Below are 22,641 nucleotides of genomic sequence, written 5' to 3'. Positions count from 1 at the left end.
ATTTGTATGATTACCATTCAATACATTACTGTGCAAAATAGCTACTTCTGAGCCAAGAAGATGACCAACTTATGATGCCAAGGTTCCATATTGAAAAATGGTCCAGTGCTTCACTTTGTGCGGAAACGTGGGCCTCATGTTGCTAGACATTGTTTCTTTTCGAGAGGTACTGTAAATAAATTGATTAAAAAAAGAGAGAGAGAAGGTGGGAGTTTCTTGGTGGCCTAGTGGTTAGAATTCCGGGCTTTCACGATCGCCCGGGTTCAACCCCTGGTTAGGGAACTGAGATCACACAAGCCGTGTGGCACCCCTGCCTCAAAAAAGGAAGATTTAACAGTTAATAATGAATAAAAATGATCTAAAAGGGTTTTATTTTTAAAAAGAGAGAGAAGGTATTTTTTTGTATAAACTTACGTTGACTTAACCTTCGTTATTATCCATCTGAGTGCTTGGTGTGTCTTATGAGACACTTGATCATGAAAACCTAAAACCTTTGGTGGTAGTAGAATGGGCTCTTTGTACTTAGAATAGGAAAGTAGGAATTGATTTTACAAAAACTAAAAAAGCTAATATCTCTCACCAGAAAGAGGTTGAGATTTAAAATGACCCCTCCAAAGCAGGTTGGGAGCCTTACAAAACATGGGTCTGGGGTTTAGCTGTCAGAAACCCCACCATCCAAGGACCCTCCCCTCCATGAATAATTGACATCTATTAACTAGGTCATTATTTGATAGTAAAGTGTAAGAATCATCTTAGCAGAATAGTCTTAGCAAAATAAGTGTTTTCTGTTTTCCTGGGAATGGTTAGTATTATAGGAGCTAAGCTCCTGAGTGCTGCTGCTGCTGCTGCTGCTAAGTTTCTTCAGTCGTGTCTGACTCTGTGCAACCCCATAGACGGCAGCCCACCAGGCTCCGCCGTCCCTGGGATTCTCCAGCAAGAACACTGGAGTGGGTTGCCATTTCCTTCTCCAATGCGTGAAAGTGAAGTCGCTCAGTCATGTCCGACTCTGTGCAACCCCATAGACGGCAGCCCACCAGGCTCCGCCGTCCATGGGATTTTCCAGGCAAGAGTACTGGAGTGGGTTGCCATTGCCTGACTACTAGGGTCTCAGAAAAGTTAGAGCTGAACTATTTCACCTCAGTGACAAATTTGATTAGTAAGACAGGAGAGGTGCAGATATTGAAGTTTCTAGAGCTAAAGGTCTTTTCATGTTTAAACAGTCCTTTGGGAGATTGAAAATTCATGATGAACCTTCGAGTTTCTTTTATGAGATATACATAGATTTTAATTGCCATTTCTACTTTTATGTTCACTGTCATTTTTATTTTCAATGCTTTTAAGTTCATTAATTTCCCTGAAGCAATCCCTTAACCTGTGTTGAATCATTAAGCCATCAAAATATCTTTAGTGCTCTAGAACTTAATGATGCCATTATAAAATTCTTCTGTAAAACTACCTAAATCCCCACAATTACAGGGATAAGAATGGTGGTGGTGACCTCAGCTCAGAGCCCACAGACTTGGTATAAGCAGTGGTGCAGCCGTCTTCACCGATGGTGTTTGGTGGGATGTTCGTTTTCAAGTGTGTGAAATTGGTGGGTCGTGGATGTTTGCAAATGATGCACTCATCCTACAGACCAGGGCTTGATTGAGTTTCTGGGAATACAAAGAGGGAAATTTGAAGCTGGTGGTGGAAAGACAGGGTGGACGATAACTATAATATGATTTGATGGTGGAGCCTATCAAAGAGTTTTCAAGTGTTTTGAAAACAGAGGTGGGCTCAATGAACTTGATTGTAAAATGAGGAAAAAGGTCTGGGGGAAGATATTCTTGATGAGGATGACCTCTGAGCTGGCACTTGCAGAGGCCGAGTGAAGATGGTGTAGAAAACTACATCAGGCAGGGGCAACACAGCATCAAGTCTTAATGAATATGGTTTCAAGGGCTATCGTATGTAGCCCCACTTTCTATGGCTCTCTGATTGGAACAGCCTTAGAAGTACCTCAGCAAGTTGATCCTCCAGAAATCAGGGACCTAAGCTTGTTTTTTCGTTTTTGACAGAGTTAAAACATTTTATTATACAGCCCTTCTTGTTTTTCTTTAACTGTTAGCTTTCAGAGATCAGGAAACGAAATATACTTCTGTCCCATTATCTCAATAGCCACATAATAGTCCATCTAATGAATGGCTGTAATTTTTGACTAGACTGATAGTCATACATTTGAATGAGAAGTCACAGGTGAGTAATATTTTGTGTGTCCCTGGAATGATTTTTCACTTTTTCCCTTTCTTCCTCTTTTATCTCACTCTAGGATTGATTTACATTTCCTCCTTTAGCAAAGAAGGGACCAAGGAGACCTAAGACAGGGAAGGGTGTTCAGATCGGGAGTAGGGTCCTCAGGGAGCCAGGCTCACAGTTGAGTGACACTGATTTTGTAATCAAACCAGCCAATTTAGAGAAGTTACATCATGGTATTGTTTTACAGCTGATATGATTCACAGTCCTGCATTTTTTACTCAAGTGCCTTTCAAATTGGGTCTCAGATTCTATAGTTTGAGAATAAATTCTGTAAACCCAATCTTAAAAAAGTAGTTATATAAATGTTACACTGCCTTTACCTTTCAATAACAACAAATTAGTGCTTTTTCTAACATTTGACAAAGTTTTGACCCTTTTGGTTTGTATCAGACTACAGGGTGGTGATGATATACCCATGATTGAATTTGAATACTTATTCTGAGGTCAGGAACTTTTTTCAGTTACAACGTTCTGTGATTGCATGGAACACAGGATGCTGCTTCTGAGGGATAGGAAACCTGAACTGTTCTTATGTGCATTTCCTCTTCGTGTTAACAAAAAGCCTCACTGTCACTGTTCTGTTCACAGGGTGGCAATCACGGTTTGTTTGGAAATAGCACAGCACAATCGAGAGGCGTGCACACCCCCGTGCAGCCCCTGAATTCTTCTCCTAATCTCCGGGCGCAAGTGCCTCCCCAGTTCATTTCCCCCCAGGTGCGTACCTTCATGGATCCACAATTCAGAAGTCAAGTCCAGGTGGTTACCAGTTGTCAGCTGTCTGGTTTTGTGGGCATAAAGGAATAACAGGTACCCGTCTAAAGTGAAAAATCCAGATGCCAAGGATCAAGATTTTTTAGAACAGGATGGCAAATCTTGTTTTTTGTCGTTGTTTTATCTTGCATACAAAGTAGATGTTTTTGCATGAAAAACATTATGATTATAATTCCTTTTAGATCACCTGTATGTTTTTCCAATACTATATTGATTTTATTTAATTGTGTATGATTAAAGCTACTCTATAAATTCTGATGCATCAATACTCAAAAGTTGGTTGCCCTCGAGGATTCAGGGAAGCGCCAGGTTCTGGTTTATTCTTAAAATTTTTGAGGAGATACATACTAAAATACCGACTGGGTTTAGAACTGGTGAGGTGGCAGAAACTCATTCACAGAGCAACTTCGCATAGGACAGAGTCCTTTGGGTACCCTGGGAACCCTTTAGGGCCCTCCATTAGCAGGAGATGGTCAATGAGTTGTTCAGGGGTTTATAGGTGAGAGAATTGTGCCATCTACCGCATACTGCCCCTCATACCCCTTTGTGGGAAAAATAAAAGCTGAGAAGCTGGAGTAAGGATTCAGTGTGTGAATCAAGATTTAGAGCTTTGGGTCTGTCCCATCGTATAAAAGGGGGTTAAGGTACTTACTAGATCCAGCTAACACATTGTGAAGGATAAGGTTCTGTTTGGGGTTTTTTTTTTTTTTGATACATCTTTTGAGAAAGAAGTTAAAAATATTTATTTGAAAAAAAATATTTATTTGGAACCATAATTTGTAGATTTCATATGTTACAAAACATTGAGTCTCTGTCCATCTTAGTAGAGAAGGAGTGTTGATTGTGCCCCCTGTTCCGTCTTTAGTCCTGTCTGGCAGTCCACTTAGGTCTCTCTCCTTCCCCTTCCCTCTCTCTGAGTTCATCCATCCTTCAAGTCCCCGGTAGACAGAGCTGTTCCTGACTTTCCCAGCACTTTACAGCAGCAGCATCTTGACTCTTAGAGCACTTGCCAGCATGCCTGGGTGTCAGGCCAGCAGTCGTCCGTGGTGAGCCAATATCAGTTGCCTGTTGGCAGTGCCGAGATGAAGAGGAGGCCGTCTCTACCATGGCAGCCTCCTGGAGTTGGTGGTGATGGTGGCAGAATAGTTGGCAGATGGTGTGCTAATGTTGTATGGAAATGCTTAACAGGGTCGGGGAGCTGGGTGGGGCCTCACATTGGTAGTGGCATTGAAGCTGGGTCTTGAAGAATGAGTCAGTTCTCTGGGCATGGCCAGAGAAAAGGTGCCTCCCAGGAGACAGGAGTAGTTTATGTAGGGGCAGTAACATCTGGAAGAACATGCCGTTGTGGGGAAGCACGGTTATCAGTTTGAGCTTGTGTAAGCAGAGGTGTGCTGCCTAGAGGGGAACAGGAAGGAGCTCGTCAGGAAGTTTGGGACTACAATTGGAACAGTTTTGTTTGCCTTGCTAAGGAGTTTGGACTTTGTCCTTTGGTCACCATGGTTGGTAATCATTATCTTGGCTGCTGTTTAAAAATACAGTTTCTGGGTCTTCCTCCATCTCCTGAGACACTGTGCCTTGGGACCTCATTACCCCCAGGTGATTTTTACCTTCTCACTAGAGTTTGGCTGCTCCTGCCGAAGACGGTAAAGTATTAGGCAAGATGGCACAGTGATACAGAAGACATGTGTGAATGACAGAATCACTAGAGCAAAGGAGCTCAGTCACGAAGCTAGTGCAGGAATCCAGGTACGGCTGTGACTGTGGGGATCAAAAGCTTCTTGTGAAGGTCACCGGTGATCTTTGTGTTGTGGATTCCAGTGGTCTGTTCCCCAGTTGCTTTTTACTCATGTATCAGCATTTCATCCAGTTGATCACTTCCTCCTTTTTGAGACTGTTCATTTGGCTTTCAGACACCCTCTGTATTGGTTCTCCATCTGCCTTTTCTTTTTTTTTTTTTTTCCATCTGCCTTTTCTTCTCTGTCTACTTTACAAGTTCTTCCTCACTTCCCCCATGTTTAAACATCAGAGTACCCCAATCTCAATATTTGAACCTCTTCTCACCACCTACAGCTACTGCTAGGTGATCTCACCCAGTGGAATGATTTTAGAATACTGACAGTTCCAAAATTGTGACTTCAGCCTAGTTCTCTCTTCGCAACTCCACAGACTTCTGGCATCTTCACTAGGATGCCTTACAGGCATCTGAGGTGAACATGCCTGAAACAGAACTTCAGCTTCATCCCTCTCTCCCCTCAAGACATCCTCTTCTTCCAAGGACATGGCACTCTCATCCTTCTGGTGCTCTGGCCAAAGACCTCACAGCCTGCAACCAGTCCAGCAACAAATCCTCCCTTCACAACGTCATCCAGCATCCAACCATTCCCTCCCATGGCCGTGGTCTCCTGACTGGTCCCACCCTGCTTCATCCCCCGCTTGCTGCCTCAGGTCTGTTTTCCACCCAGAGTTCAGACTCATGCTCTAAACCTGCACTGTCCAGGGTAGCCATTAGCCATGTGAGTGCTTGAAATGCAACTGGTGGGATGGAGGAACTTAATTTTTAGTTTTAATAGATATAAATTTAAGTAGCCACACCAGGTTAACGACTACTGTACGGACGATGCAGATGTAGAACATTTCTGTCAGCACAGAAAGTTAAGGTAACTGCTCTCCTGGCACCCTCTCTCACAGAGATTACAAAGCCAACTCTTCACTGTGGTCTTTGAGGCGCCTGGTTACCCCTCTGCCCCCACACCTGCTCTCCTGTTGGCTCAGGCCTCTCCAGCCACCTGGCCCCCAGTGCAGTACATACTTCTAGAGTGCTGTTCCCCCAGATTGCCACATGGCTCCTTCTCTATTTTCTTCAGAGCTCTGCCTCAGCCCCACCTTATCAGAGAGGCTGTCCCAGGCTGTGTACATTACAGGACCACTGTTAACCCCCTACCTCCCACCCCCACCCCAGGAGTGAAGTAAGCTTCAGAGTTGCAGGACCTGTGTCTGCTCTGTTCGCTGCTGCATCCTGAAGATCCTGTAGAGTGTGTATTTTGAGTTCAGTAAGCATATGTCAAGTCACGGGAAGATGCATTTCAGAATGAGCTAGAAAGTGGAATTGTTAGACAAGCACAGTTAACTTAGTCTAAGAGACTTGGGGGCTGCAAATCTCTTGATGACCGAAGTTGTCTACTCTATTTGGAAAAGAAAAGTACTTGTGTTCTCCTACACTTTTGAAATGTGTTTATTTAGCAAAACATGGTTAGCTTTTATTTAATGCATAAGGAGGGCAAAATATTAAACAATGGAATCTTCAGGTTTTTTCCTGGCATTTACATATTTTAAAAGATGAAACAGTTGGGTAGGTTAAAAAAAAAAATTCAAGTAAAGAGAATATAATAACCACACTGAAAGTTTGGATTGTGCAGAAAAAATTCTTCCCAAAACTACCCTCCCACCCCACTGGAAGCAATGACAAGAGTTATATTTACACAGTCTCCAGATCAGTCTTTGTTCATATTCAAGCACGCTTTTCACATAGTTGCATTCATGGTCACAATAGCCTGTTATTTTCGTTAACGTTGGGTCATAATAATTTCTCATCACTAAGACTGTCTTTGGGTCGATCATTCTTAGTGAAGAAGGCAAATGTTCTTTCAGGTAAGCTTGCTCCGGTTTGCCTTTACCCATTATTGAGTGTTATTTCTAATTTTTTCACTGTTGTAAGTTAATACTATGGAAAAATCCTTATACATTATCTTTGCCCACATTATTTCTAAATTTAGTTGCCCAGAATTAAATTTTGAGTCAAAGCACATGACCATTTAAAATTGATGAATATTATCAAATTTCACATCCATTCTAACCGATTTCTAGGGACAATCAATAATTAATGTAGATGTGGGAAGAAGACATCAAAACTCATCTTTGAGATTTTTTACAAGTGATCCAGACCATGGATTTTTCTCCCTTGTCTTATTCTTCCCCTTTCTCAAATGTTCCGAAAGTAACCTGTTCTAGGTTTTTGTCTTGGTTTTAAATGGCTGTCTTTTTGCACCTGTAATTCTTTGTTTAATGCCATATTGACTCCAACTTGAGCTTCACTTTCTCCAACCCAGCTGGAGATTGAAGGGCTTTTAAGCCAGAATAATTAATTCCCTGCTATGGAAATGTTCAGACCTGCACTTTAATTACTCTGCAACCCAGGTATGATTAGCCACTTGCCCAGGAGCCCAGTGAAGCATCTCTCTAGTCCTTTTATATTCACTGGAGGAGGATAGTACCGTGAATCTGAAGAAGGGAGAAGATGAACAAGGCTAGACAGGAAGTCCTCAAAGGGCAACCTTAATTGTCTTTTCTTAAAAATTACAAATGAAAAGAAAAAAATCAGGAATGATGTATCTTTTACTTTTTAAATTTTTATTGTTTTATTTCCATTTATATTTATTTATAAGTTTTTATTTTTAATTTATTAAAATGATGCATTAATAAATTTAAATGTATTTATAAATTTTTATTTATTTATTGCTGTGTTGCTTTGTTGCTGCACGTGGGCTTTCTCTAGTTGTGATGAGCAGGAGGCTTCTCATTGCAGTGGCTCCTCTTTTTGTGGAGCACGAACTCTATCTAGGGTGCAGGGTTTCAGTAGTTGGGACACAAGGGCTCAGTAGTTGCCCTGCAGCATGTAGTGCCTTCCTGGACCAGGGATAGAACCTGTGTCCCCCGCATTGGCAGGCAGATTCTTAACCACTGGGCCACCAGGGAAGTCCCTTGATAGTCTTTATGGCTGTCAACATATAGAACATATGAGATGCTGGCATTTAAAGCAAAGTGCAAAAATACTTTGTGTTAGCATTTCTTTACTTTTCTTTACAGTCTTTCTGTGTCTGTCTTTATATTGTTTCATGTTCCCTTTTTTGAACTTTATGTAATAAAGTTATACGGTATGTAACCTCTGATTTTTTAACTTCACATTGCTTCTAAGATTTTGATTTGGGCAATCGTGATTCATATTGCATTCTACTATATGAATATACCATCATTCATTTACCTATTGAGTGGTTTCCAGATTTTTGCTGTTTTGAGCAGTGCTGCTGCAAATATTCCTCTGTTTGTCTCCTCAGATGAGTTTCTCTGGGGTATTTCTGGGTCGTGGGCATGTTTTACTTTGAGTGGTGGTTTCCTTAGCTAATTGTGAGTAGAAGACGGCTGGGGGGTCATAGGCTCCTGGTTAGGGATGTCAGCTATTCTCAAGACTGAAGAGAAATGGTGATCAAGAGACCAGCCAGTTTATCCAGTAGAGCTTTTAAAACTGAAAGAAGGGAGGAGAAATGACAGTTCAGACAATGGCTCTTTATTTTGGAAGCCAGTAGGTTGGGAAACAAAATAAGCAAAGGAGATTTCCCCATGAATCATAGACGAAAGCTTTGGAAAGGAAGTTAGAAACAATGGTCATCAGTGCAGACAGCCTGAAGCAGCACATCCAGTGGGAATGTAACAGGAGCCACATCATGGAATTTAAAGTTTTTAGTAGCTGCATTTAAAAGATAAGAAACTGGTAACATTAATTTAACAATATACGTTCTTTAGCCTGAGGGCTTCCCTCATAGCTCAGTTGATAAAGAACCTGCAATGCAGGAGACCCCGGGTTCGATTCATAGGTCAGAAAGATCCACTGGGGAAGGCGTAGTCTACCCACTCCAGTATCCTTGGGCTTCTCCTGTAGCTCAGCTGGTGAAGAATCTGCTTGCAATGTGGGAGACCTGGGTTCGATCCCTGGGTAGGGACGATCCCCTGGAGAAGGGAAAGGCTACCCCCTCCAGTATGCTGGCCTGGAGAATTCCATGGACCATAAGAAGAAACTGGTAACATTAATTTAACAATATATATTCTTTAGTCCAGTATACCTAAATTATTATCATTTCAACCTATAATCAACACTTTATATTAAAATTTTTACTTTCTTTTTTAAAAGCCTTTAGGCTTTCAAAGTCGCATCTTTGAAATCTGTTATGTATCTTACACTTAAAACACATCTTGGGGATTCCCTGGCAGCCCAGTGGTTAGGACTGTGCACTTTCACTGCCAGGGCCTGAGTTTGATCCCTGGTCAGGGAACTAGGATCCCACAAGTCATGCTGCATAGCCAAATTTTTTTAAAAATTTAAAACTATAAAGTCTAAAACACATCTCAACTTAGGTAAGCCATGTTTTTCAAGTGCTCAAATAGCTACATGAGACTAGTGGTTAACTTACCAGATGGCACAGGCCTACCAACAAAATTACTGTATTCGTTTCTTTCCTAGAAACTGCTGCAACAAATGACCACAAACTGGATAACTTAAAACAATACACATTTATTCTCTCCCAAGTTCAGGAGTCTAGGCATCTGAAGTCAACGTGTCATGAGGGTTGGTTGGTTCCTACCGGCGGCTGCAGAGGAAAGTCTATTCCATGCCCGTGGCTGCTGGCGGGGCTTGGTGTTTTTGACTTGTAAATACATCGCTCCCATCTCTGCCTCCATATTCACATGGCGTTCTTTTCTGTGTTCTCTAGACTTTCTCTTCTCCATCTCTGTGTATTTTCCTCTTATTCTAAGGACACCAATCATTGGGTTAGGGCCTCTTGCAATCCAGTATGTTGTCATCTGAAACTTGATTTTGTCTATGAAGATTCTACTTCTGAATAAGGTCACATTCTCAGATCACAATTGCATGGGAATTTTGGGGGAACATGATTCAACCTAGTATGTTTGCTAAACCAAATGAATTTAAGATTCACACTGAAGGTAGTAAATACGATTTCATGAGTCACAGAGGTATAGTGGTCTAAGACTCTGGTTTCAGTGCAGTTCAGTTCAGTCGCTCAGTCGTGTCCGACTCTTTGCGACCCCATGAATCGCAGCACGCCCAGCCTCCCTGTCCATCACCAACTCGTGGAGTTTACTCACACTCATGTCCATCGAGTCAAATATAGTATAATGGTGTAGGCCGTATCTCCACTCATAGTCTCCTTATCTGCCCCTGACCTCGCCCTCCCCCTGAGAGAAGGAAAAACCCTATTAATACAGTGAGCTTAGAACCACTGTATCAGAAGACAGTAAGTTAAGTCACACTAGTGCCCATTTGGGTGAACTCAAAGGAGAGATGAAGAATTATTATTTGAGGGGAGTTGTTGAGGATCCCTCATGCTGGCCATTAAGCTGGTGCCGAGGCAGAGTGCACAGTCATGGTATGCTTGCTTTGAGCTCCTGTCTGCCAGGGGTGTAACTGTTAAAATAGAAAATCAAATAATGGGTTGGTTTGTTTTTTTTTTTCAGTCTTTTTTTAATTGAAATATTGTTGATTTACAGTGTTGTGTTAGTTTCAGGTATATAGCAAAGTGGTTCCGTTTTCTATACCTACATGTCTGTCCTTTTCTCAGATTTTTTTCCATTATAGATTATTACAAAGTATTGAAGGTAGTTCCCTATGCTATATAGCAGGTCCTTGTTGTTTATCTTTTATTATATATAGCAGTGTCAAGGTTTTGGCAACACTCGGCATCTCATAGAGAATGGAGAGGAGGCATCTGAGAGAACCATTACTTTAAATCAAAATACTTTCCAAAATGAGAGAATTGACAGTTTAAGTGAAAGTGCTGAGGTCTTGGAAGGAAAACAAGTTGGTGAGCCAAGTATAGCAAATTTGAACTTGGATGTTTTTAGACTGGAAAGCGTCAAAGAAAAGATACACAGGTATTCTTGAGAATGTAGCAGAGACTAGTGACTCAAAAGTATTAGGAAGCAGAAGAATTTGGATATGACTAATGTTAAAGAAAGATAAGATGGGAACACCCCATGTGTCTTCTGATGACTCAGTTTTTATAGGGGCATTTTTAAAAGACAGAAAGTAAGGGTTTGCAAGCAAGGGTGAATGTGTGCGAGTGTCACGCTGGGGGGTTAAAACACAAAATAAGCCTAGGCTTGCAAAAACGTAGGCAGGTCGAAAGTGTCTCAGAGCTTGGTTTGGTGCAATGTGGTGACTGGGAAAGGAATCATTGCTTTGGACTCTTTGTATAAGGCTGACTAAGTGGGAATAAAAATTTTACTGCTTTTGTCTTTTCTGTTAAGAATAAGGGTTAAGATGAATTAAATCCTTCAACAGAGAAAGAATTTGTGAAAAGAATCGCAGAACCCTGTCTGTGATCTTTGAAGAATGCTGGGGGTCTTCAAGGAGGAGGGTTTAAATAATGACACCTCCCTCTTTTCTGCCCAAATTCTGAATTTTTAAGGCAAAAGGGGGAAGGCCTCCAAGGGCCCGAATGTCTCCTACACGCTGCCGAGAAAGCTGATACTAGAGAATGCAAGCTTCCTAATACTGAATTCCAGACGTACCCCTTAGTAACTGAAATAGGGCAGTCCTCCCTGGGGGCTTGCTGCCAAGAAGTAAGGGAAAGAGGCCCCAGAGTGCTGTGATAAAAGTGTATGCCCCTCTGTTTGGAGCTTCGGATCAGAAACAGGAAAGAACTATCCCTCCCCTGCAAGGAAGGAAGAAGAATGGGGCCATTTCTTTTTTAATTTTTTTTTGAAAGAACAAGGAAAGTGGCTTGAAGACTGATGAACTTGGTGCCGATTCTAGGCAAGATTCTAGACAAGATGATCAAAAATGTGATTTCTGAGCACGTGTACTAGAAATCAAGAATCATAGTTTGCTAACATGTTTGAACATAACCCGTTTTCTTCACTGATTTTTGCTCAAAAAATGTTGGATTATAGGAATGATAAAGTTGTTGTGTCTCTATTTTGACAAGTCACTTGACAAGCTGTCTCTTTGTTTTAGATAAGATGAAAAAATATAGGCTAAATGCTAAAACAGTTGTGTTGATTAGGAATGATTGACTGTTCCTGGACTGATCAGATGGGAAGGACGTTTTTAGTAGCATGCTACTAGATTATCTTCAGCTCTGTCCAGTGTTCCCATCAGTGACCAGATGGGAAACACAAACTGACAATAAGTGAAATAATAGGTAGAAAATAACTTGGTGAAGTGACCATTAGTAAGTTAAAATATAAGAGAGGTTCATTCATCTTGTAGGTTTTATCAAGCATCTACTGTGTGCCAGGCATATAAAGATAAATGTAAGGTCCTAAGGCTCAGAACATAAATTAATAAAGTTTATAAACCCAGCTGCTTAAAAATTACATGGGAGAGTAAAACATATTTTAATAATTGTAGATTTTAACAGACTGTGTGAATTGGGATATGATCAGCTATGATCAGAGAAGCTGAGATCTTAGGAACTGTTAAGAGCATGGCTTTTAAAAGATGAGTTCGTGATGGCAATGTCTACCTAGTATTAGACAACTTCAGAAAATGGCTTCTCTGTAAATGTGAAACTGAATGGGTTGAGAAATTGAATGATATACAGGTGAGAGAACTGACCCCAGTTAGCCTGGAGATGAGATGAAGGGTAGGTGTAATCATTGTTTGTGGACATCTGAAGAACCACACTGTGGAATAATAGGAACATGTATGGAGTGCATTTCTAAGCATTTGACATGGACTAACTCATAAAAACCTCAGACAGCCACTGAAGTTAATTTTATTCTTACTCAGATTTTGTAGATAAGGAAAGTGAGGCTCAGAAAAGTTAAGTAAGTCCCTTGCTCTGAGTCATACTGCTTAAAAATGGCAGGGCCATGCAGTCTGCCTGTAGGACTAAATTTTTGACCAGAATGCTATTGATATTAAGGGACTAAGTTTGTTCTCCATGGCATTCACTGATTCATTGGGTTCAGTGAATGTTTTTGGGGGGTTTTTTGCTTATCTGTTTTTATTTTAATTGGAGGCTAATTACTTCACAATATTGTGATGGATTTTGCCATACATTCACATGAATCAGCCATGGATGTACATGTGTTCCCCATCCTGAACCCCCCTCCTACCTCCCTCCACAGTGAATGTTTTTATAGCACATTTCCAGTAATAACTTCTAAGACGAAAGTTATGTTGTCATTTGTTTTTTTCTTGCAGATATTTTACTGATTGTAAAATTCATAATTTTCATTGTAGAAAAGTTGGAATGTCTAAAAAGAGAATGAAAAAACTCCTATAACCTTCACCACTCAAAAGATAACCACTGTTAATGCTTTGGTGTATTTCTCCTAATTGTTTAATATTTTTCATAAACATTTTTCAAGGAAAATGTTGACAGTGCTTGCTTTAGCTTTATTGAGATTGTTTTCATACAACACACAAATTTTTTTTATTTTGATAAATTCTGAAAGTTTCTTTTCTTGGCTAGGTTTCTGCCTCAATGCTTAAGCAGTTTCCCAACAGTGGCCTGAATCCAGGTCTTTTCAACGTGGGGCCCCAGTTATCTCCTCAACAAATCGCCATGCTGAGCCAGCTTCCACAGATTCCCCAGTTTCAGTTGGTAAGTAGCAGATTTTCCTCCTATAGCCAAAGGGTTTTATTATTTTTATTATTATCATCACTTGCTTCATTTCATGCAAACTATTGAATGTGTTTAAGGGTTGATAAGTCAGCTCAACTCTTAAGCACACTCAGTTTGACCAGTAGGCCAGGATCTTGGTGGTACTTCCCTCATGGACACTGATTCGGCTCACAAACCCTTGCAGTTTTCCCAGTAAATTCACCTTAGGAAGCCTGGGTCCTCTCTTTCTCCCTTATTTTGTAGGCATGTCAGCTTCTCCTGCAGCAGCAGCAACAGCAGCAGTTGTTACAAAACCAGAGGAAGCTTTCTCAAGCTGTGCGCCAGCAGCAGGAGCAGCAGGTATGTGGCCTTGGAAGGGCCCCCTAGTGCTCGGTGTGGGAATACATCTCTGCTTAACCTCTGAGGGCGGAAGCGGATGTTGCCTTATCACGTGTCCGTTTTCCCTTGGGCCTCCTCACTTCCAGCTGGCTCGAATGGTGAGCGCCCTCCAGCAGCAGCAGCAGCAGCAGCAGCAGCAGAGGCAGCCCAGCATGAAGCATTCGCCATCTCATCCCGTTGGGCCCAAGCCACATCTGGACAACATGGTACCCAACGCTCTGAATGTGGGGCTCCCAGACCTTCAAACCAAAGGGCCAATACCTGGATATGGTTCTGGTAAGCTGTTAGCATGCAAACTGCCTGTTGAAAAATATCTGCCAGTCACGTTCTCAGCCTAAGGGTTGGACCTCCATTGCGCTATTTTCACAGCAGCCGTGCTGGGTCAGTAAATATTCTTATGCCTCTCTTGCAAGTGAGATACCTGATTTGTTGATATGTTTCCTGAAGCTCATCACACAATTAGCAGACAGCAGAGACAAGCTTCCACCTTCTCTGGCTCCAAAGAAGTCTTTTATTACTTGTGAGTGGCAGTCAGCTCTCCTACCACCAGGAATTTTTTAAAGCCCATTTGTACCTGCTGTGAGCGCTGCACTCGTCTGACGTTATAATCGAGTAAATTACGTACAAGTTGAGAGGCATTTAGCTCTATGCATAAAATTACCTTGAAAAAAATGAGGAATTAAAATTATCAGGCAAACCAATAAAATTCTTCTGATGTTAGTATTTCATCTGATTTAAATAGAATTAGCACAAGTAAGGTTATACCTTTGACATTCATCAGGAATTTGTTGGCAGGCGAGTCGTAGCTCTTTCAGAACTGGGGAACATGTTGTAAGCAGAATCCAACCAGCGAGGCAACGTGATTTAAAAATAAAATACAAAAGTTAAAAAAGTACCACCCGCTACAGCGGGTCTCTTCTCAGATTGGCAACATTTTGATTTTCTTTTGGTAAGGACTTTACTGTTCTCTGCCATCTCAAAAACAAGGGTTTAGGGAGACTTGAAAGCTGTACTCAGGTGACAGAGGTGACCTTGAACAAATGGTCTTGCTCTCTGTGCTCTGTGAGGTGCCTGCTGGGGTGAGATGTCCACTGCCCACTGGGGAGGCCAGGGACTCATTGATCCTGGGTAGTTTTAAGCAAATTAATGTCTAGATCCTTAAGTTCTACCAACTGTACTTTTTCTTTTAGAAAAAAAAATTGCATTTTTATTTATTTGTTTTATTTTTTGACTATGGTGGGTCTTCACTGCTGCTGCGTGGGCTTTCTCTAGTTGGGTCGAGCGGGGCTGCTTTCTGTCGCAGTGCGTGGGCCTCTCATTGCAGTGGCTTCTCGTTGCGGAGCACGGCCTCTAGGGCATTAGTAGTTGTGGCTCGTGGGCTCTAGAGCAGACTCAATAGTTGTGACACACAGGCTTTGTTGCTCTGTCATGTGGGATCTTCCTGGAACAGGGATCAAACCAGTGTCCCTTGCGTTGTAAGGTGGATTCTTAACCCACTGGACCACCAGGGTAGCCCCTGTACTTTTTTCTTAAAAATGATTTGCATGAGAACTGACTTTTAAATTCCATTTGACATAAAAGAAAGTCAGATGCTCCATCATCCTGTATCCTATCAGAGCATGATTCTCTGGAGCTCCAGACAAAGAGGAAGCCTCCCATGATGACTATCAATGGTGCCCTCACCGCTAGGTTTCCAGTCCTCACTTTCTGAACCATGTGTCCTGTTAGGGATGAGGCCTGACATAAGAGCCTGGGTGTGCTGGTGTGTGTTCAGTTGTTCTGAATTTAGACAGTGTACATGAGTGATGTGGGGGCAGCAGTGCTTCTCTTCATCCCCCTTTGTCAAAGGATGTGTAGTTCTTGAAGTGGAATCCAGTCGTATAAAGCGAAGAGAACATCTGGAAGCCACGAGTGGCTTTTCCATGTGTTTCAAGAACACAGTTCTTTTCAGACCATCTCAGTGCTCATCCTGAGGGCTTGTCTTAGTTGGGAAGAAAAGCACCTAGGAACAGCCCGAGCAGTAATAGGTTAGTGAGACTGACTCTGAAACAGATGTTTTCATGGCGAATAGGTAAAGCCTGTGGATTTCCTTTAGAATGGGGTATGCACCAGTCAGTTAGTTGTTAAAAACCTAGAATCATAATGCATTTATTTCACTGACAGTCTTTATAACATCTTTACTATTTTCTACTGCCCTATTAAAAAGTAAAATTATGTGTTGGCTGTAAATCTGTTCATTTTCAGCAGTGTATGTATACTTCTCTTGTTTATTGAATATATAGAAAAATTTTATCATGTCTTATTAATCATATTGTTTGTGATTATTATACTTAACTATTCCTAATGACTAAAGGATCAGAGTTCAGTATTTATACATATGTACATTTACTGGATACATTTCATGGTTTTTTTAATATCATTCCTGTTTCATAAGTAACTTAAAAATTTAGTTATGCATTATTACCCAAATTAAGGAAAAAGAACATACTGACTTACTAACATTTTCATCTGATAACTTAGTAAACAATGGATACATATTAATTGTGATATGACCACTTATAATCTGCCTTACACAATGCATTTTGCAGTTTATTTCAGTTACAGTTTTTCTTAATTCATACTACCAATTTATTGGAACTGAATAACTGAGATGGAAAACAAGTCTGATTTGGCTCCCTATTTTGAATAAACTAAACCAATAGCTGTAAAGTTTTGATGAAAATATAGGTAAAGCATTTACACAGATTAAAGTTTTTTCGAAAAAGATGTATTAAAATGAATGTATATATTATGCATATAAATAGTGCCAAGTATAGCAGAGTAAAAAAGAAAAAAGATAACCTGCTAGGCTAAAGACTAGTAAGAATAATTAAAAATTTCTTAATGTTTTTTCTTAATACATTTTGATAAAGACTCTACTGATATATTTTCTCAGAACTAAAGAGTCAAATGACTTTCATGACTGCTTAACTAACCCTTAGCTGATTGTTTTTGTAAAATAGTTTCTAATTTTCTGCTTTTAACAAAATGGAAGATACACCTAATTGAATTTTCAAGTGATAATGACCTATCTAAAAATTATGTTTTAGTATTTATCTTACTGAACTGGGAGAAGGAAATATATCCAAAAAGTAATGTAAAGAAATAATTGATGTAATTACAAGGCTCCTACTTTTCTCATCTACATATTTGTGTAAGCTTTCTTAGTGCTTTATAAAGTCTACAAAAATTTTAAAAACAGGAATAGAATAGTGTGAACTAGATCAAGTCATAGTCACTAATATCTGGATAATCTAGATACAGAGTCATTCATCTTATTAGAAAGTGCACTTCCAATAAAATTTTACTTTTTATGTTTAAACTTTATCAAAATATGTGATATTTCTGTGTGTGGTATATCCAGTGAAAAGCAGAGATATGAATAATAGAGATTATTAAAATAGCAGAAGAATAACTGTATCCTTCCGGGGATTATGAAGTGTCAGCAACACACGTGCATGTGGACATGGACTAGAACAGTTGTGCTAAAGAGGCGACTGTGGATGACTTCTTTCATAATTTATTGCTTATTATAATGATTATGAAACCACGGATTTGTTTTTTCATCTACAACAAAAATAGCAGTAGTGGAAAATATAGAGCTGTAGACAAAGAGAGTACAGGAGTGATAAATTAAGGACCAGTTAATTTGAGAGTTTCCTCAAGGAGGTTAAGCCAAGCCTTGAGCCGAGTGGTAGTGATGAATAGACAACGAATTAGAGTGTGTGGCCAAGAAAGTCATTCTGGCAAGGACAGATAAGGTGGTCAAGGGCTTATATATGTAGGAATGATGAAGTAGATAAAAGGCATGTCCTGGTGAAATGAGGCCCTGGGAAAGCCATGGGCATGTCTTACCTCTGATTGTACCTCAGCTCCTAACACAGAGCCTGGCACAAATTAGGCTCTCCATAAATACTTATTGGACTGAATGAAATGGCTTGTTTGATTAGAAGTTCTGTGTCGGGGAGCTGGAGAATTACGTGGAGGCCACTTGATGAACTGAGAGAGTATGTGCTTAGTTGGCTCAGTCATGTCTGACTCTCTGTGACCCCATGGACTGTAGCCCACAGGCTCCTCTGTCCATGAGGCTCTCTAGGCAAGAATACTGGAGTGGGTTGCCATGCCCTCCTCCAGGGGATCTTCCCAACCCACAAATCGAACCCAGGTCTCCTGCATTGTAGGTGGATTCTTTACCATACGAGCCACCAGGGAAGTCTGTTGATGAAATGGCAGATCAGGTCTGTATTTTCCTGGATCTAGATGTGTGATAGCTCATGAGCCGTGCAAAGGTCATGAGTGGAGTGCCATCTACAATAGCCTCTAGAGCCCAGAATTTGCTTCATCCTGATTTGTTGAGCACATTCCATCCTCACATGAGGCCAGTCACTGTGTGACATCGAAGAAAGACACAGAGTTACATAAAACCTTGCACTGATTTTCCTCTCATAGTTTTGGGTTTGTAGATTGAATCTTTCAAGGCACTTTTCTCTCCTTTTTGCCTTCTTTATCTTTAATTCCTTTTCCCTTGCCAAACCTTGTTGTTTAATTGTGGTGTTGCCATGTCTGGGTAGCATCGGATCTCCAAGTTTCCAATGAGAAAGATGCCCGCTTTATCCAGGGTTCCAACGAGACAGCCTCAGACGGTAGGAGAGTTAAAGTGGGTGTGGCATGGTGTCTGGCCTGGCTGGAGCCACACGTCTGCTAGGTCAGAGGGGACTTCCACAGGACCCTGTCCTGAGGCATGCTGGGCGCCCTGCCGACCTTCTTGGGTGCCCGTGCTTGCATGTTGTTGCTCCACTAACTGTAGCTCTTTCTCCTTTTTCTGTTTATTTTTTAAATGTATTTATTTATTTATTTGGCTGTGCCAGGTTTTAGTTGTCGCATACGGAATCTTCTAGTTGCAGCGTGTGGGATCTGGTTCCCTGACTGGGGGCCAAACCTAGCCCCTGCATTGGGAACGTAGCATTCCCAACAGACCACCAGGAAAGTCCCCCACTTTTCTGTTTTTTATTAATTATTCTTCCCCTCTCAGTTTCAGCTATTTATTTTAGTCCTTTATTTTTCTTTTTTGAGCAACAGTTTAAAAAGTATTTAATATATTCTAATCTAAAACTGATGGTGTACCTTGTGAGGCTCCATCAACAAGCCTCTCCTGTGTGGCTTTAACCTGTCCAGCCCTCTGCAGTGGGAAAATCTTACTGCCAGAGCCCTCGCTAACAGCCTAACACTTGGGGGCACACTCTGAATCTCTCACCAGTTGCCTGTTCAAGCTTTGGGGTCTTCATCATTGTATAAAAACTTCTTTCAAATTGACCTCCCGTGGTCTACTCCATTCTTACACTGTCAGTTCTCTTTGTAGAATACAAACTTAGCTCTCTCTCTCACTTGGTAAAAAATTCTTTTATCTCCTATCTTTGCGGGGGGGCGGGGAGTTCTGGACTCCTTGGCCTGACATACGTAAGACCCTCCAAGCTACGGCTCTTCATCTCTCCCCAGCTCACTGCATCCATAGTCAGCCAAGCATTGGAGTTACACTGGGCTCCTCATCATTCCTTAAGCACCCCAGATTGTCACCAGTTAGAGCTTCGCACTTGTTTTTCTTGACTCACTCACCCTCCTGCCCTAGGCCCTAGATCAGCTGTCCTTCTGCAAAGCCTTTCCTCCCCTAGAGACCTTACCACAACTTTAGGGCTGCTGTTGCACCATGTTGGTTTGTTGTGTGGACATTATCTCAGTTGGAGAACGGCTGGTCCCACATTCCATTTGATGCAAACCTGAGCTGAATAGATAACGTGAGTGCACACGTGCCCTGAGACGTTCATGAGATGACATCGTACGTGTTTTCATACCTGAACAGAGTCGTCCCTTTTGTAGCAGGCAGGAGCCTACACCAACATTTTGAATCAAAATACCTGTTTCTGAGTGAAGAAAACTTCATGTGAATTGGTCTTTTAGTGACAAATGAAGCCATTTATGGGTTCTGCCTCAGACCTCTTGGTTACTGATACTAGAAACTGATTTTTTTTAAAAAAGACCTAAAATGTGCTTCTCCATTTCAGGCTTCAGCTCTGGCGGCATGGACTACGGCATGGTTGGTGGGAAGGAGGCTGGAACAGAGTCTCGCTTTAAACAGTGGACCTCCATGATGGAGGTGCCCTCTGTAGCCACACAGGAAGCCAATATGCACAAAAATGGTAAGACACACAGAGCCTCGTGACCTGGCGCTCTTCCAATCCTCAGAGGCCTTGACACAGGGTCCTGTAAACTTATTCTGAAGCACAGATCTTCAGCTTTTTCTTAAACAGTCCTGATTCCGTCCCCCCACCCCTACCCCTGCCATGATCACCTATGAGAGCAAGATTGGGGTTATGAGTATTTCAAACTGTAAGAAACTTAAAGTGCTAGTTGTACTTAAGGAAAGCAAAATTTCCCACCTGCGGCAGGATCAAGAGCAGTATCAGTGAACTTGAGCTCCCCTTAGGGTAAAACCCTAATAAATTGCTTGAGAGAACAGAATCTGTTTTCAGAGTTACGAGAGAGATCACAGTAAATATGTATCATGTTGACTGTTTCAACTCTTTGATCTCCAGAAGATGACTAATCGATCAGCACATGAGGTCTGGACTTTGCCCCAAGCTTTCTTGTTCTTTATGAATTACAGTGTCTGCAAGACAGCAGTTGAAGGTCTTGCAGGCTTTGGTCGTGAAAGTGGGTCAGCCCTTCATCTCTCTTAATTCTCTGTAAGAGCATCTCCATTTCCCTGTGAAACGGATAAAAGGTCTTAGGACCTTCCTTTAGCCTTTGCTTCAGTGTTTGTTTCACTTGTCAGTAATTTACTTGGACTCGTCTGTATCCATGAGAACCAAGTGTAAATAGGTGTCGGAGTGGCTCCTGCAGCAGCTTCCTGGAGCCTTAGGCCCATTAGTCTGGAGCCTTTCAGGGTTCTTTTCTAAACCTGCTCTTTCAGGTGCCCTTCTGGAGGCTGGTGAAGTGGTCCTGTGGAGCTGTCTGCCTGCTATCCCTAAGTATCATCATTTGATTTCGTATTACAGAGTCAGGAATGGTTTATTGAAATGTCCAATCTGTTTCTGAACTGAATAATCCAAGCTCTGCATCTCTAGCTTTGGGCCCTCTGGCTGCTTCTTTAGGCTTGTGATTCATCAGGACCCTTTCCCTAAAGACATGATAGGTGTGTGATTATAAATGCACGTGAGAAGTGGTCTTGAAGGTAAAATACTCGCTTGCCATTTGAGAGCTTACAGGTCACGTTTTCCCCATCTCCTGAGCAATCCCCAAGGTAACTGAGCTTTTCGTTTTCTGCTTCTTCACTGTAATGTGCCTTTGAGTCAGGTTCCTACCAGTGGCTCCAGAAGAGCAGATGAGTTCTTAGTGGAGCATGAAGATTGTTTTGAGAATACTTGTGCTAGGCCACACTAAGCAGATTAATCAGTCGCAAACACAAAAAAAGTTGTTTTGGTTTTTTTTGGCCATGCCGTGTAGAATTCAGGATCTCAGTTCTCCAACCAGGGATTGAACTCATGCTCCCTACAGTGGAAGCATGGGGTCTTAACCACTGAACCTCCAGGGAAGTGCCTACACAGCTATTTTAATACCTTACCCTGGAAGTAATTTTATCTGTTTATAAGCTGCATCCTTAGAGTACATCAGGCAACACAATATGGCATGTAAAATTCATTCGAGAAATAAGTAGAATGGTATCTTACAGAGGCCACAGTTTTCATTTAAAGCTCATTTTTTGTTAGTTTAAGGAAATTACTAAGCTTTTAATTATTTTTTTCTTGCCTCCCAGCACATAAGATGCATAGAGGGGACACCAACAAAACCCCTGAAACACTCTGAGGAGAGCAGTTCTACAAAGGATTTGCTGTTCTTCGTGTGTGGGGCCCAGGAGCTCAGCACTGCAGAGTTCACGGCTGGTCTTGTGCTGGCAGAGACTGTTGGCAGGAACGCCGGCTCACTGCTCTGGAATTTAAAGCAATTGCAGATGCTTTTCTCTCCAGCAAGCTCCCTCTGTTTACTCTGCTTCTTCCCCTAAGCTAGGCCTGATCGACACTTAAGGACTTGAGTGGGTTGGTGTCAGTAGAAATGTAGTTAAAAACCCTTTTATGTGCCTCAGATTGTTTAGAATTTTTCCCATTCCTCATTCTTGAGTCATTAGTGTAAAGATGGTGAGGATGATTCATAGTTTATGAAAGTTTCCCAAGTTAATTTCATAAGACCATGGAGTTTTAAACTGAGAGGGGCATTCAGAAATGAGAACAGTGCTATGTGCAGAAGTGCAGACTGAGAAGCTAGAAAGGTGAGATGAATTGTCATGGTCATCCTTCTTCCTAATTATGCACTTCCTCTCAAGTGTGAACACCTCATTCCAGGACCAGATCCTGGAGACCATATGTGAGTTCCTGTGAATGAAAGCTCAGCAAGTTCTGTTCATAGGAGTCCTTTCTGCTGTGAACTCATGACTTCTCTTTTTTCTCAGGCGCTATCGTGGCCCCTGGTAAGACCCGAGGAGGGTCACCATACAACCAGTTTGACATCATCCCAGGTGACACACTGGGTGGCCATACGGGTCCTGCTGGTGATAGCTGGTTACCTGCCAAATCTCCACCAACAAATAAAATCGGAAGTAAATCTAGCAATGCCAGTTGGCCTCCAGGTATTACCGTCCAGAAAATGGTGGTTTTGTTTCTGGGATATCATTTGTTTTGTA

At 41.6% G+C, this 22,641-nt stretch overlaps 1 protein-coding gene across 9 annotated transcripts in view; it reads left to right on the top strand.

Moving 5' to 3' along the window:
* TNRC6B (trinucleotide repeat containing adaptor 6B) overlaps positions 1-22,641 on the top strand; it is a 254,502-nt gene that overhangs the window by 210,066 nt on the left and 21,795 nt on the right. For all 9 annotated transcript variants that reach the window (XM_043881416.1, XM_043881410.1, XM_043881415.1 and 6 more), the window contains 6 exons: positions 2,887-3,012; positions 13,341-13,472; positions 13,737-13,832; positions 13,958-14,147; positions 19,970-20,104; positions 22,411-22,587. In XM_043881416.1, the coding sequence (XP_043737351.1) occupies positions 2,887-3,012; positions 13,341-13,472; positions 13,737-13,832; positions 13,958-14,147; positions 19,970-20,104; positions 22,411-22,587 (856 nt within the window). The remainder of the gene's footprint in view (positions 1-2,886; positions 3,013-13,340; positions 13,473-13,736; positions 13,833-13,957; positions 14,148-19,969; positions 20,105-22,410; positions 22,588-22,641) is intronic.

Source organism: Cervus elaphus, chromosome 22, assembly GCF_910594005.1.
Source record: "Cervus elaphus chromosome 22, mCerEla1.1, whole genome shotgun sequence".
Classification (NCBI taxonomy): Eukaryota; Metazoa; Chordata; class Mammalia; order Artiodactyla; family Cervidae; genus Cervus; species Cervus elaphus.
The sequence above is the reverse complement of the archived record's forward strand: the minus strand, read 5'-3'. Positions and strand labels throughout refer to the sequence as shown.